General features: G+C 43.3%; 1 protein-coding gene across 4 annotated transcripts in view; it reads right to left on the bottom strand.

Moving 5' to 3' along the window:
• Positions 1–16,758, bottom strand: part of ARFGEF2 (ARF guanine nucleotide exchange factor 2) — a 99,036-nt gene that overhangs the window by 60,811 nt on the left and 21,467 nt on the right. For all 4 annotated transcript variants that reach the window (XM_077873500.1, XM_077873502.1, XM_077873501.1 and 1 more), the window contains exons 5-11: positions 16,328–16,507; positions 15,656–15,890; positions 8,305–8,373; positions 6,502–6,653; positions 3,752–3,882; positions 2,340–2,574; positions 732–831 (exon numbers count right to left, since the gene is read on the bottom strand). In XM_077873500.1, the coding sequence (XP_077729626.1) occupies positions 732–831; positions 2,340–2,574; positions 3,752–3,882; positions 6,502–6,653; positions 8,305–8,373; positions 15,656–15,890; positions 16,328–16,507 (1,102 nt within the window). The remainder of the gene's footprint in view (positions 1–731; positions 832–2,339; positions 2,575–3,751; positions 3,883–6,501; positions 6,654–8,304; positions 8,374–15,655; positions 15,891–16,327; positions 16,508–16,758) is intronic.

The following is a 16,758-nucleotide window of genomic DNA, read 5'->3' as shown; positions in this document are numbered from 1 at the left end:
TTAGGATGCCCTCCTCCCAGGCCTGCATCGGCACTGACTAGTATCTCAAGCTGCTCACTCCACCTCTCCAAGACTCATTCTCTCTTAAGAAAGGGATAATAATTGCCCGATCAACCTCTTCAAGTTGTGTCACTTATGAAATTATGTTTGATAACAGACAAGTGAGAGGCCTGGTTGATAGCCGTGCAACTTTACATTGATAAGATAAACCTTGGAGCTGGAGACTGACAAAGTGTTTAGTTTGTAGGGGAGTGACCATGTATCCTGGTTCTGCAGGATTAGGGGGCCTCCCAGGATGTGGGACTTTCTGTGCAAGGACCACAAAGTGAGGGGCAAACCAGACTGAGCTGGGTCATTCTCTAAAAGATAAGTGGAGTGGGACTAGACATTAGGTTAGCATTAGCCTTTAAGGTAAGGCTTTTCCAGTGCTGCATTACAAGTCTAAAAGCAGGTGGCACATGGGTGGCTCAGTGGTTGACCACCTACCTTCGGCTCAGGGCATGATCCCAAGGTCCTGGGATCAAGTCATACATTGGGCTCCCAAGGGGAGCCTGCTTCTTCCTCAGTCTATGTCTCTGCCTATATCCCTGCCCCCCTCTCTGTCTCTCATGAATAAATAAAATCTTAAAAAAAAAAAGATGTCTAAAAGCAGGAGGTAAAGGTCCCAATCTAGATTTTGGAAGAGCATTTCTGGGTAAGTCAATGGATGAGCACACTCAGAGTGAACATACCTGCACAGATTCTTGTCAGCGTCTGAATGACCATCCACCTGTGCTCAAAAGAACTTGTTGATGTTTCTAAAATGTTCAGGAAAATCTCTTTGAAAAAGACCTACATCACATGAAGACAAAGGGGAACACCAATTAATACCATTTAAATTAAGGCTCAAGGGCACCCCCAGTGGCACAGCGGTTTAGCGCCGCCTGCAGCCCAGGGCGTGATCCTGGAGACCCTGGATGGAGTCCCACGTCAGGCTCTCTGCATGGAGCCTGCTTCTCCCTCTGCCTGTGTCTCTGCCTCTCCCTTTCTCTCTATGTCTCTATGAATAAATAAATAAAATCTTTTAAAAAAATGTAATTAATTAATTAAGGCTCAAGATCCCTGGGTGGCTCAGCGGTTTAGCGCCTGCCTTCGGCCCAGGGCATGATCCAGGAGTCCCAGGATCGAGTTCCACATCAGGCTCCCTGCATGGAGCCTGCTTCACCCTCTGCCTGTGTCTCTGCCTCTCTCTCTGTGTCTCTCATGAATAAATAAATAAAATCTTTTTAAAAATTAATTAATTAATTAATTAAGGCTCAAAACCCCCACAGGCTCAGGCAGCTCTGACAAGGGAAGCAAGCTGGGTAGAAGTGAAAGAGCAATGCACACACACACTTGCTGAGGAGTATTGGAACCCTGGTCTCCCATGCGAACAGCTAGCAAGGACGGACCACAGCAACCCGCAAGAGATGCAGGCCCCTTTAGAGGAGCAGCTGCCCCTCAGGAACCAGCCAAGAGCTGCCAAGCAAAAATGAGGACCAGTGTTACAATTTTGAGAGAAACCAGAAATCTAGATTGGAATGTAAAATGAAAATGACTTCTTAATTTGTCAACTAATTCAGGTTATTTGAAACAATTTATAAGTTTAAACAAAGATGTTCAGGGGACTGAGCCCAACACATGGGCTGCTCGATTCAAAATTTTGGTTGAGGGACGCCTGGGTGGCTCAGAGGTTGAGCGTCTGCCTTCGGCTCAGGGCATGATCCTGGAGTTCCAGGATTGAGTCCCACATCAGGCTCCCTGCATGAAGCCTGCTTCTCCCTCTTCCTATGTCTCTGCCTCTCTCTCTCTCTTTCCCTCTCTCTCTCATGAATAAATTAAAGCTTTATTTAAAAAAAATAAACTTTTGGTTAAAATGAAAGGTATGTAAGATTTGGGGGCAGGAACTTTTAGGAAAAGGTATTCTCTCACTCAATTCAAAAAGTTCTTCTTTGGGGTAGCCCGGGTGGCTCAGCGGTTTAGCACAGCATTTGGCTCAGGGTGTGATCCTGGGGACCCAGGATCAAGTCCCACATCGGGCTCCCTGTGTGGAGGCTGCTTGTCCCTCTGCCTGTGTCTCTGCCTCTCTCTCTCTCTCTCTCTCTCTCTTTTTCTCTCATGAATAAATAAAATCTAAAAAGTTCTTCTTTGGGGTATCAGCAAATAGACTGTGTAAGTCTAGTTCCTGGTGGCTCTGTCACCAGGAGTTAACTCTTCAAGGACAAGCATTATACAAAAACAAACAAACAAAAACACGAAAAAAAAAAAAAACCCCACAACAAAAACCCCACAAAGCCCCTCAAACATTTTGGAGCTCATACCTCTATTTGCATTTTCAAGTGCATTTTGAAGTTTGAGAGAAGAGTAAGAAAAATAGCAAGAGACAGCTCAAAGACATCAGGCACTGAAGAGACGCCATTTTTGGATAACGCCACACAGAGATACTGCTTGATTGCATTGATGAACATCTCGTGAGTCCTGAAGACCGGGCCAGCATTCTGCAGCACAGACAGGAGCAGCTGAAGGGAAACCACCTTGGAACGCAGCTCGTGGGATCTGGCACAGAAAGTGAAAGATGGTGACAGTGCTAAATGATTCAATTTTAAAGAGTGTGTTTCTTGAGAAGGCCTCACTCCTCTACCAGCAAGCAGAATTTTCTGAACATCAATGAGTTAAGAAATGTCACTGGCACCTAAATGCCAAGAGAGTGAGGGCAGATGGCATAAGGTGGGTCCTCCTGGAATCTGCAGGCCTATGAGGACAAGAGTTGCCGACTTATATAATCCTTGTTCTCTCCCCACCATAAAATAGGTATTTAGCTAGAGTAACGTAAGTATAAATTGACCCAGAAAGCTGGTTCTGCATTAACTTAATAGGACCAGTTGCTTTACATCATACATGAGACTTAAAACCTGTGTCCTACTCGATCTTTATGGACAATGGAAGCAGTGCTCTTTATCCACCTGCCTCATGTTTCTACCCTCACCCACAGGGCAGGATAGAAGGAAGTTTTCCCAAATCATCTCCTTAATGGTCACTGTACTTCAACAGAAGAGTTGAGGATTTTTGTTAGCGACACAATAATAACAGTGACAATAAAATTCATAAAGTGCAGGGCCCCATACTCAGGATGTGATGATATCATTTCATGTAATTGATCCTGGAAGGCAATTTCCCACATTCCCATTTTTCACATGAGGTTCAGTAACTCATATGGCTGTGAAGGTGGTTTCAAGTGAGCCAGGAGGGAATGTGGCTCTCTGGCTCCAAAGCGCTTTCATCCCTGCAGTAGCTGGCTCACTATAAAGAAAGGTTTGGCTTCTCTGGGTTGAATGTGGGACTTAAATTTGTACCCATGAAGCAGAAGCTTCTCATGAGAGCAGGGCAGTGAGGCTTGTACATATTCTGCCTCTGCATACCCTGAATCAGATTAAATTCATTAGTTAGGAAAGTCAGGAAGAAGGTGCACGTTCAATAATAGTAACTATTTTTTTGCATATAAATCACGGAAAGCAACACTGGGCAAAATCCTGGTTGGTGTAGACACGCAGACAATCCACTATGAAAGGGCTGTTGGGAGAGCAGGAGTCTGAAAAGCTGTAAATTCCTGCATTCACACCAACTAGGGGACAGGGCACTAAGGTTTCTCAGAACCCCCACGATCCTCCTGGGTCATCTGGGTCACACATGGCCAGTCTGTGTCACACACGGTCACACACTGCTGTTCACTTACTTTGGATCTGGGGGGCCTTCAGCAAGGGGTTTCATAGACAGCTTGCAAAGGGAGCGAAACACCAGGAAGGCGTCCTTCTGCAGAATGTGAGAGAACCTTGTGGCCACTTGATGTCCCTGTGCATCTGATTCCTGAGATTGAAAACAAGAGAAAAATCAAGGGGTCAAAACAAAAGAAGAACTGTTTTTCAAAAATAAGGAAAGTACTTAACTCATGAAATTTTAAAATTCTGTTATTCAATGGGGAAATGAGGAATGTGGAGGAGGGGACAATATGTCAAACTAGGAGCTAAGGGGGGAGTCATTTTAGCAATTCTAAAAACCTTGTTCCTTGTCCTCCAAAAAGCGGGTATGGATGGCTTAAAATGATAAATGAGCAAACACTAAACTGTTACACATCTAAGACAAATATAGTTGACCCTTGAACAACACGGGTTTGAACTATATGGGTCCATCTGTATTTGGATTTTTTTCGATGAATCAGTGCAGTATTGTAAATGTATTTTCTTTTCCTTACGATTTTCTTTTCTCTAGTTTATTTTAAGAATATAGGATATAATACACATACAAAATATGTGTTAATCAACTGTTTCTGCTATTGGAAGGCTTCCTGTCAACAGGAGGCTATCAGTAGTTAATCTCTGGAGGAGTGAAAGGTTACATGCAGATTCTCGGCTGCACGGAGGGGTCAGTGCCCCTAGCCCTCGCATTATTTAAGGGTCACGTGTATAAGTAATTATGTTAGCTTGGATAACAGTATTTCTAAGAACACTACTGCAGGATAGATGGGGGGAAATGACAGGCACTTTAAAATATACTTCACTAAAACTAAAAAAAAGCAAGCTATATTAAAAAAATATTTGTAACATATGACAAGGACTAATATGCTCGACATACGAAAAGTCCTTCTAATTCATTATAGAAACACAGAAACCGTCCACCCAAATGAAAAACCAGCAAAAAAACATGAATAAGCAATTCACCAAGAAATGCAAATGACAGATTAACCTAAATAATCTTATTACTAATTATTAAGGAGGGATCTTTCTCCCACTAGATTAGCAAAATTTTGAATGAATGCTATTGCCCAGTTTTAATGAGGGTATGGGGAAATGAGCACTGATAGCCTACAGGTGGGCAGAGATTCAAGCATTACCTTCCCAGCAGGCTAATGTGATGTTAAGGAACAAAAGCCTTAAAGCTTCCAACTCGTGACCCCAGCAATATCACTTGTAGGAATTTATCCTAAAGAAAGAATTAAGGATGTGCACAAGATTTATCTATAAGGATGCTCATTATAGAACTATTTCCTGTGATAAAACTGAAATAACATAAAAACCTAACAAGGAATTTGTAAAATAGATTATGGCAATCCATATGACTGAAATTTACATGATTACTAAATAAATTAGTTAGGTCTTTATGTACTAATGTGGAAAGATGTCTATAAAATAGTGTTGAGTAAACAGAGCAAGTTACACCCTAGTATATAAGGCAGGAGTCCTTCGTATGGATTTGAGTACATCCCTTTAAGTGCATTCTTAATGGGGATGACACCATCCCACGGGGACTGCTGCAGACTGAATGCTTGCATCCCCCTTCATCCCCATTCATAGGCTGACATCTAATCCCCAAAGTGATGGCATTTGGAAATGGAGCCTTTGGGAGGTGATTACATCAAGAGAGTGCAGTCCTCATGAATGGTGTTAGTTTCCTTATTAAGAGGCCCAGAAAGCTCTGGGCCACAGTAAGAAGACAGCCATTTATGAATCAGGAAACAGCCCCTCACCAAACACCAAACTGCTGATACCTGGACCTTGGACTTACCAGCTCCAGAACTGTGAGAGCTAAATTTCTATCATTCATAAGCCACGCATCCAATCTATTAATGTTCTATTATGGCAGCCCAAACAGACTAAGATGGGGATAGGAATTGGTTCTTGGTGGATGGGTAGGAGGGTGGAGGGTGGAAAAATCTTATTCTTTGTATGTATAAAGCATAGGTACATGTATAAACATAAATAGATATCGAGTTTAGCAGTGGCTTTAAGATTCATGAAAATAGGTGGTGCATCAGAAAAATAAATATACAAAAGGCCGCAGCACGAGGGGAGAAAAATGTAAAAGATTGAGAAACACCAGTGAAAAGGTGCAAAAGAGTGGGTTCAGGTAAGATGTTAACACCATATTTCTCCTGGTTTTGAATGTTTACATATAGCATTTTCAAGAAAACAACAATTAAAAAAATTAATGTGGCAGACAGATTTATGGGTCTGAAAGGATGTTCATAATATATAAGTTTCAAAAGCAGGTTACAAAACAGCATGTCTGTTGTGTGATTGATTACATTTAAGTGGAAAAAATATGAGAGAGAAAAAATCTAGAAGGATATAAGTAAAATGTTAACAAGGGTTATCTTTAGGTTAGGGGATTATGGATGACTTTTATTTCCCTACTTTTCCTTCTCTGTATGTTCTTATTCTTATGTAATGAACGCATATTGAGTTAAGAAGAGAAAGAGCGGGAAATCTAAATTTTTAAAAGTCTGAATAAACAAGTTTTAGTAACAATGCTATATATAACCAACAGTAGCACATTCCAAGAATGGAACCTACGAATACAAAGCACATCAGGCCAGGACAGTGGGACTGCTGGTTTTCATTCGCTGCTTCTGCTACAGATTTAATTATGCATCTTCTAAAAAAGTAAAAATCCAAATGCATCTGTATAGGAGGAGGATCACCAACATACCAGATTATCCGCCGACGACAAGGACTGCCTGTCGTCTGCTATCCCGTTGGTCTGTGAATTTTCATCAGCTGCTGGGGGAACAGCACATTCCTGGCACCCCAGTTCACCCAGGACCCGCTCAGGTTCTGTCAGGCCATGCTTTTGTGCTGCTTCTTAAAACACGAGTGTAAAAATCATCACCAAATTAGTACTTATCCCAAAAGGTCTGACACCAGGAAGAAATTATTCACATAATCTTCCAGTTGATGCTTCCCCCCATCCCCTTTGCTGCCACCCTAGGAGACTGACATAATATTGCAAAAGGCTTGACCAAGATGGTCCCTTAGGCTTTACATATGTCTATTATCCACAGCCCCACTCCCCAGAGGTTTCATTCATATTGCAGTCCATGTCAGTGGAACCTCTAGAACAGCAACCCTGCCCACCCTGTCCACTTCTGGAAAAGGTTAGAAGCAGCTAAACATGAAAAGCAAAAGAGTTTTTAAAAGCACTACTGATATAGGGGTTAGAGAAGAAGAGCCATGTAAATACAAAGAGGTGACAGTTATGACAGAAGACCTCAGTCACACAGGGGAAAAACAAAATAGACCTGAGCTTCCTGGCAGCCATATGAAAAAGGGAAAGAATTAAAATTATTCTATTTTAAGGACTTCACTACCAAAAGGTAGAGTTTTACATTCTATTAAGTAATTGCATTTAACTCTACATTAAATAAATAATGAAATCTATGAACACAGATTGGTGGTAACCTAAATCAACAAAAGGATAGGGCTTAAAGCAGCAGGTCAAACTTCCTTGACTTTTACCCTCAGTAAGAAGTACATTTTAAAAATCATGATCCAGCACACATATAATAACTGAAGCACATATTTTTTGAAGCACATATTTCATGAAAAAATGCTTAATGTTACCATGTGTGATATATTCAGTTTATGTTCTATTTTCTCTCTCACTTAAGAAATGCTGGTTGTAGGGCGCCTGGGTGGCTCGGTTGGTTAAGCATCTGCCTTTGGCTCAGGTCATGATCACAGTGGTCCTGGGATCGAGCCCCAAGTCAGGCTCCCTGCTCAGCAGGGAGTCTGCTTCTCCCTCCCCCTACTTGTGCTCTCTCTCTCTCAAATGAAATCTTGAAGCAAAAAAAAAAAAAAAAAAAAAAGAAAGAAATACTGATTGTAACCTCCTGCTAAATTGATGATTTTCTTGAACCATTAATGATTTATTGACACTGGAGCCAAGTGTTCAAATATAGCCATTTACCTAAGATTTGGAGGGCAAAAACAAAAAAAAAACCCATCCAGTAGTCATTCTGAGTTTAATTCCACTGAAACCACACCATAAAACTGAGGGAGCTGTGAATGAACTCTAACAAAACTTCCCTGTGCATGTGAAACCCACTGACGTGTGGACTGTCCCCATGACACATCAGTGGCTAGCCATGAACATTCAGCAGCTATGAGTACCACCTCAGAACTCATAGCCACTCCTGAAAAAAGCTGGTTGTACCCGGAAATGGCCTCTATCTTCCAAGTGGAGCACCTAATTCTAGTATCATCAGACTGCTTCTTGAACCCAGCCTCAAGGAGAATAAAATTAATCACTAAAAAGATACTTTTTAGATACTTAGAAATGTTTAGAAATATCCTTTCACAGATTTCTGAATTCCACATGAAAGATGGGGAGATATGAGCAGACTCAGTTTCCATGACTTCATTGGGGGTGAGCATTCCACTACTAAAATTATCTGGCCAAGGATTTTTTTTTGGAGGAGTGAATAGGAAGAGAGGCTGAGCTCTTGGTTCTTACCTTTAATGGCAGAGGTGACCACATCTTCTAAGATCTCCTTCACCACCTCCTGGGCACCATCATCAGTCCCTAAGCACACCCAAAGACAGAAACATGAACATGTGGGTATTTCCAGGGAAAGAATAGGAAGGGGGAGAAGGAGGTCACATCTCAGGAGGCAAAGGGGGCAAACAAGTCCTCTCCAAAGCCAAATCTGATTATATCAAAATAAATTAGTCCTCTGCAATCTGGAAACTCTTAGGCATCATCTGCTACAACTTTGTGGAGTTTCCCTCTGTGGATCACTCTTCCTTCCTCAAGCCCTCACCACCACCCCCAAGCTGTAGGCAGGAACTGGAGTTTACCCAGCTCAGCAGAGCAAAAGATAGAGCTTTCTCTTGTGCCTTCACCCTGGGCACCCCCGAGCCTTGGGGAGTGACATGCCCCCTGCTGTTTGCTTCCTTCACACTCAGAACATGCTCAGAACCCCAGAACTCAGCATGAGACTTCTAATGTGGTAGCTGAGGATTTATTACATTTGAAATCCAATTGTTCTGCCAACTGTTAACTGGTTAAGTGTTAACTGCTTAACCACTAAGAAGTCTGCTGTGTTTGGGCACCTGTGTGGCTTAGCAGTTGAGTGTCTGTCTTCGGATCAGGTCATGATCCCGGGGTCCTGAGATCGAGTCCCACATCAGGCTCCCTACAGGGAGCTTACTTCTCCCTCTACCTATGTCTCTGCTTCTCTCTCTGTGTGTCTTTCATGAATAAGTAACTAAAATCTTTAAAAAAGAAGTCTGCTGTGCTTAAGTTTCAAGCATGCTGTCAAAATGTTAAAAAACCAGGGCAACTCTCTTGGTCTTCTCCCTCTTTGGGAGCTTTGTACTCCACCATTCGATAAATTTTACCAAAAAAAAAAAAAAAAAAGTTACAAAACCAAACCAAATTCTTGCAAGGTTCAGATCATGCTGCTAGTTTCCTGGGATGTCTAGTAGTCACCACCTGGCCATTACTAATTGGCCATTTCACAGACTCTATCCCTAAGCAAAATAAGAGGGTCACCGTGAATAGGTTCAGATAGAAGACACTCTTGCTGCCATTCCCTCCCTAGCCAGTAGGAGAGCCACCCCTGTGACACGCCAGTTATTAACTCATACCCTGAGTCCTTATAGAGCTCTCATATTGTTTTGGAAGAGGGTGTCTATATTTCCAGGCTATCCCAGCAGAAAGGGTGGCCGTGTGACCAAGTTCTAGCTAACAAGGGGTAAGCATAATTTACTGGGGATTGTAGGGGCTTCCGTGAAGCCTCTGTTAGGGAGGGACATGACTCAACTAGGAGTCCTTGAGTCCCACCCTCTTCCTCCTTCCTGCTAGAAGGACTGGACAGCATCTGGAACCATGAGGTAACCTGGAGGAAAAAAGTTGAATGCTAAGAACAATCAGGAAAAAATAAAAGGAATCTGAGACACATCCTCCCACACCCCTGTTTTCTGTCCAGTTTAGTAGAGACTATGGGGAATGGGAGTAGCTGGGGTAATAAGATGTATTCATTTGTTCATTCCATCAACAAACTGAGTGCCTGTGTGTTTGGCACTGTTCCAGGCACGTGGAATACATCACTGCTCAAAACAAAATCCTTATCCTCACGGTGCTTACATTCTAGCTAGGATAATAACTAACTGTGCTATGCTGTACACTACAGTGCTGGGGAAAAAGCAGAGTGGGAGAAGGCAGATGTGGAATTGGCAGGGACCAATGCAAACACATGGGGACAATAAAATGTGACATGCCTGCTTCCCAGAGACTAGTGGTTGTGTCTGATGTCCAAGCACTTGGTAATATGCAAGAATACTAAAGGAAAAAAATCAGGGAAGAAAGCTGTTTGCTGTCACATTCCAACCACACACCAACATGGTTCCTCAACAGGAAGAAACACTTAGGCAATCTACTGTCACAAAATAAATGTCCATTAAATAGCTAACAGAGGTCGTAAACCTGAGCTGGAGCCGCCTGGCAAGGCATGTTATATCAAAAATAGGTCGGAAAGGAGGGGGGCCTAGAGGTATATTTTGCTATTTTTATAGAGTGTTGGTCTACGACAATTTTTGTTTTGTCCACAAAAAAATACTGCAATTCCTAAAGCAGAGGATCTGGGATTGCTAACATGGAAAACAGGTGCCCTTTATTCTATGGCACTGTCCCTACCACCTTTGCATCTGATTACCACCTTAACTATTTGCTCTTTTTCTTTAGCTATTTTTTTTTTTTTTAGATTTTATTTATTTATTCATGAGAGACACAGAGAGAGAGGCAGACATAGGCAGAGGGAGAAGCAGGCTCTCTGCAGGGAGCCCAATGCAGAACTCGATCCCAGGACCCTGGGATCATGACCTGAGCCAAAGGCAGACGCTCAACCCCTGAGCCACCCAAGCACCCTCTTTAACTTGTTTTTCTTTAAACAAAGACTTATTTGAAAGCTAATAATAGCCAACACACAGGTTCAAGTGCCAGACACTGCTCTCATTTAATTCTCACAAACCTGTAGAATAGGTACTAGCTGTGCCCCCATTTTAATGAAGAGGACCCTGAAGCTCAGAGAGGTTAAAGACTTCACTCAAGGTCACAGAGCTATTACTATAAGGTAGAGTCATGATCTGAAACAAGGCTGTCTGATCAGAATCTCCATATTGCCTGAAGGAGGATAACTTTGTTCTATTTTATATTTAAGAACAGCATTGTTTTTCCCCTTAAAGAATGAGATGCAAGAAGAAAAAACAAGATAAGAAATCCTTAAACAAATAGGTATTTGTGTACCTACAATAGCTACATTAGCTATATAAATCACCTACACTAATGTCTCATGCATGTTGAGAGTCAGAAAGTCAGAATCTTAAAAATCATCTTAACAAAAAAAGAAAATGGGAAGTGACAGCTTCTGGGCACAGGATTTCTTTTGGGTGTAATGAAAATGTTCTAAAATTGACTATGATGACGACTGCACAACTCTGAATGTACTAAAAAATAATTGAATTGTACATTTTAAAAAGGTGAATTTATGGTACATGAACTATATCTCAATAAAGCTGTTGTTTTTCTTTTTTTAGATTTTATTTATTTATTCATGATAGACATAGAGAGAGAGAGGCAGAGACACAGGCAGAGGGAGAAGCAGGCTCCCTGCAGGGAGCTGGATGTGGGACTCGATCCCGGCCCCCTGGCCCGGGATCACGCCCTGGGCCGAAGGCAGGTGCTAAACCACTTAGCCACTCAGGGATCCCGTTTTGTTTTTTAACTGATTAAGAACAGCTGGGCAATGAGAAGGAGTGTGAATGGACAAATGAAGTGGGGTGCCTGAAGGAAGACTGCTGGCTGTGCCCCTAAATTCACATAAGCTAGAATGTCTCAGGCTCAAAATTCTCATTTTGTAAGTTTACACAGAGCAATTTAATCCATGTCTTTTTTTTTTTTTTTCAATTTATTTATTTATGATGGTCACAGAGAGAGAGAGAGAGGCAGAGACACAGGCAGAGGGAGAAGCAGGCTCCATGCACCGGGAGCCCGACGTGGGATTCGATCCCGGGTCTCCAGGATCGTGCCCTGGGCCAAAGGCAGGCGCCAAACCGCTGTGCCACCCAGGGATCCCAATTTAATCCATGTCTTGCACAGGCTGATAAGACTTATCAACTGTTTATTTATCAACTTGGGATGAAAAACTAGTAAAGGGAAAGAGATGTTCAAGTCTGGTGGTGAACTGTCTCCAACTAGACAAATTTCACTGGGAGTCAAATGATCCCAAGAAGACCATGGGGAGGGTTCTCAGTAAATTATTATTATTATTATTTAAATATTTTATCTATTTATTTAAGAAAGACACACAGAAAGAGGCAGAGACAGGCAGAGAGAGAAGCTCCCCATGGGGAGCCCAATGAGGGACTCAATCCCGGGACTCTGGGATCATGCCTTGAGCCAAAGGCAAATGCTCAACCACTGAGCCACCCAGGCATCCCCCTCAGTAAATTAAACAGGAAAACATAGGGACACCTGGGTGGAGCAGTTGGTTAAGCATCCGATTCTTGATTTCGGCTCGGGGTCCAGGGATGAAGCGTCAGGTGGGGCTCCATGCTCAGCACATCTGCTTGGGATTCTCTCTCCCTCTCCCTGCGCCCCTCCTGCTCTTGCACTCTCTCTAAATAGATATATAAATATTATAAATAAAAATAAATAGGAAAATGTATGTTGAGTGCCCAGTTAGCAAGCATAGTGCCTGGCACAGTGACTGGTTAGTTAGGGGTGGCTCTAGGACAGTGATGACTAAAGGATGGACCCAGAGAAGGGCAGAGTGTGTTATCTCCACCACAGAGGCACTAGAGCCCTGGCCTCTCACTGGGCCTGGACAACCTGGATTCTAGCCCAGGGCACTGTGTCCCTGTGCTGGCACCTCCACCAACTCCCCTCTCGGGCTATCCTTTCTCCTTGGCTTCCGATGTTAATCAACCCCTTCTTCTGAAAAACCCATTTTCCCTTTAGAGCCACATCTTGAGAACCAGAAGCCACTCACTCTTTTTAAGGGTAACAGCATATTTCTGTTCCAACCCACTATTTGTGGTTTTGCTATTTGATTCTTACAGGCAATCTGATTCCCACATTCTTGGGAGAAGCCTCGCAGGGGGTACCAAGTATTGGCAACAAAATCCACAGAGATATACTAAGTGCAAATCACTGTTTTATAGCAGAATTTTAAGCTACTATGTTTTTGCAAACCTATCTTTTAGGGATCCCTGGGTGGCTCAGTGGTTGAGCATCTGCCTTTGGCCCAGTGTGTGATCCTGGAGTCATGGGGCTGAGTCCCACATCGGGCTCCCTGCATGGAGCCTGCTTCTTCCTCTGCCCCCCGCCCCCCCGTGTGTGTGTGTCTCTCATTAATAAATAAATAGATGATCTTTAAAAAAAAAAACACCTACCTTTTAGAAGTCAAGCTCCCCACACACACAGTTCATTCAAAAAAATGTATTTATTGAGTGACTGCCATGAATGCTGGGCACCATGCCAGTGTTGAGAAAGTAGTGGTGAACAGAATGGTCTAGATCTCAGCCCGGGAATAACGAAACATAAACTCTCCAGCGATCTCAGGTAGTGATAAGCGCTAAGAAGAAAATAGAAGAGCTGATACAGCAGAAGTGTGGGAGCTGCAGAGAAAGTGATCAGGTTGAACTGAGAGACCCGAAGATAAATGGGAGGGATGGGGGAAGGGACAGGAAGTGCAAAGGCACCAGCAGCAAGCATGGCACTCTCAAGATAAACGCTGCTTACATATTGTGTGGTCAATAAGGGGAGAGAGGTGGGCAAGGGGCCAGGTCACACAGGGCTTTGAGGCCATGGGGCAAGGTGGGCACAGGCTTCACTCTGAATGGGATGTGATGGGACATTACCAAAAGGGTTTAAGCACAGGGGAGCTGTGATCTAATTCATGCTTTTAAAAGCTCACTCTGGCTGCCATGTAGAAAATGGGCTGTAGTAGAAGCACTCTGACGCAGCCAGAGAGGCATTTTTATCTGCACAGCTATGCTTACTACGTACCATGTGGTTTTTATTTATTTATTTATTAATGAGAGACAGAGAAAGAGAGACAAAGAGAGAAACAGAGAGAGAGAGAGGCAGAGGGAGAAGCAGACTCCATGCAGGGAGCCCGATGTGGGACTCGATCCAGGGACTCCAGAATCATGCCCTGGGCCAAAGGCAGATGCTAAACCGCTGAGCCACCCAGGGATTCCCCCTTGTACCATGTGTTTAAATACTAATATTTATTGACTGACCATAGCCTGATAAGGGTTACAATAAAAACCTGGTTCTTGCCCTGAGAGTTTAAGAAAGTGAAGATGGCAAGAGATCTATAGGGTGGGCCAGGAGTTTTTTTTTTTTTTTAATTTTTTAAATTTACTTATGATAGTCACACAGAGAGAGAGAGAGAGGCAGAGACACAGGCAGAGGGAGAAGCAGGCTCCATGCACCGGGAGCCCGACGTGGAATTCGATCCCGGGTCTCCAGGATCGCGCCCTGGGCCAAAGGCAGGCGCCAAATCGCTGCGCCACCCAGGGATCCCTGGGCCAGGAGTTTATGAGCACCTTCCCTGAGACATGGGACCTTCCCTGAGACATTGAAGATAGCAACTCTGTGATCACCTAGAGACACGTGCCATTTTTGGTGGCAACTCTTTTTGTCCTTTCCTTGAGTAAGCTGATATAGAATAACCTTCCAGCAACAGCACTTGGTCTGCTCCTGTGTCTGCCAAGCATGCTGATAAATAACAGAGGAACACAAGCTGCTCACACATGTGTCCTCTCACAGAACATACTACCAACAGAAACTGCTGTCAATAATGGGACAAAAGAGACAAGATAAAGTATAAAGATGAGTCAGATACTTCATGAAGATCAAGCAGCTAGAGTAAAGAATTATTACACAAAAATCACTTGGGAAGGTATAGTCCTGGGGAAAAAAAATGAATTTGAGAACTAATTTGTACAAATTGCCCAGGGAAACATGCAAACATTCTGAAATAATCTTATGATAACCAATGCACCATTTCTTGCCTAATGTTTTAAGACTATAGTCAGGTGTGGGATATCTCTTTCATTTAAAAACAAACAAAACTGGGGCAGCCCGGGTGGCTCAGTGGTTTAGCGCTGCCTTCAGTCCAGGGCATGATCCTGGAGACCCGGGATCGAGTCCCATGTCAGGCTCCCAGCATGGAGCCTGCTTCTCCCTCTACCTGTGTCTCTGTCTCTCTGCCCCTCTCTCTGTGTCTATTTCTGTATCTCTCATGAATAAATAAAATCTTTAAAATAAATACAAACAAAAATATGTAATGTGCTAGGTCACAGAAGGAAACAAAGCTATCTGTCTGTCCACTGTCATGGCCACCCACCCACACACCTTCTTGCACAGATGTCTATGAGTAGCCACCAACTGCCAGGTTGTAGGCAAGATGCAGAGATCCCGTGTATGCGCAACAGAGGGGGTCCCCTTGTCTTCCTCAGGGCAGATAAACATTGAGCGACTGACTACCCAAACAACTACTGGGAGATAAATACCCCAAACTGAGCCCACTGCACTGAAACTGACATCAAGAAGTAGGAGCTTGCTGCATTCCAAGAACTATTTAGAGAAAACCACACAGCTGACACAGGACATTAGACATCATGCTTTGCTGGCTGTGTTCCTCAAAAGAAGAGCGACAAGGAAGGCGGAAGGGCGAGAAATAGACAAGCTGCTATCCGAGGTTTCCTGCAGATGTTAGCAGGCCCCCTGAACTGCCCCTCAGACACAGATGGATCCCTCACATGGCGTGAAAGGAACATTGCCCAGGGTGTACCTGACAGCGATAGGTCTCTTTCTCTGGGTGCGTCTCCATTCTCTGAGCTCACTTTTCCAGAACCACTCTTGGCATGTTCACCGTTGGTTAAATCTGTCTTTTCGGGAGTCGTCGGTTTGCTCTGGGCCTGGCTCTGCTTCAAATGACTGAACTTTGGGGACACTGTTGCAGCTTGGATCACAGGGGACTGGGGTTTTGACTGGATTGGTTTTTCCAACTCTCTGGCCTCCTGCAACTAAAAGGCAACAACAAAGGGATTCAATCTAAATGTTCCCAGTATCGGTGCACCTGGGTGGCTCAGTCGGTGGAGTGTGTGACTCTTGATGTCAGGGTTGTGGGTTCGAGCCCCATGCTGGGTGTAGAGATTACTTAAAAATAATAAAATCTTAAAAAAAAAAATTGGTCCCAGCATTTTGAGAAGGACCAGAAAATATGTCAGCCTGAAGGATAACATTTTAAACAGAAGAATAGCACTTTAAATAGGAGATAAATTGTTTTGGCAAACTCAAAACAAATTCTGAATGCTGATTCCAAAACCCAAGCTAGATTTTCTCTCTTTTTAAAGCATGAACAAAAACAGAATTCAGAGGAAGAAGGGATACACTTTAAAATGAAACCATTCACACATCGGTTGTGTCGTGCACCCCGCAGCTGATGACTGCCACCACTCACCACTTGGTTTTCCATGCGTGTGAAAATGACGTTCAGCATCTGAGTGAGGGTAGCCTTGGCAGTGGTTTGATTGATGAGATTTTTGCTGGCCAAATAGATATTGTAACATGTCCTCACTGTCTGCAGGATAGTGCCCTCATGAATTTCAATGTGTGGGGATGTCACCGCTGTCAGAAGAGCCTAGAACAGAAATCCACAACCTTCACACCTTCACAAACGTCCACCTGCCTCCCATCCTCCCACAGCCAAACTTTTCTACAGGGTTTGGCTTTGTTTTGGTTTGGTTCTGTAAATTTTAAGATGGCTCTGCAAACCAAGACTCCCTATTGCTCTGAGTTTAAAGGTATTAACTCCATAAAATCCAGATTTTTTTGCTGTAATTAAGCTGTGTTGAAGAGGGCTTTCTACCAGGATACTTTTTTAAAAGCCAA

This window comes from Canis aureus, chromosome 26 (genome assembly GCF_053574225.1).
Source record: "Canis aureus isolate CA01 chromosome 26, VMU_Caureus_v.1.0, whole genome shotgun sequence".
Taxonomy (NCBI): domain Eukaryota; kingdom Metazoa; phylum Chordata; class Mammalia; order Carnivora; family Canidae; genus Canis; species Canis aureus.
The sequence above is the reverse complement of the archived record's forward strand: the minus strand, read 5'-3'. Positions and strand labels throughout refer to the sequence as shown.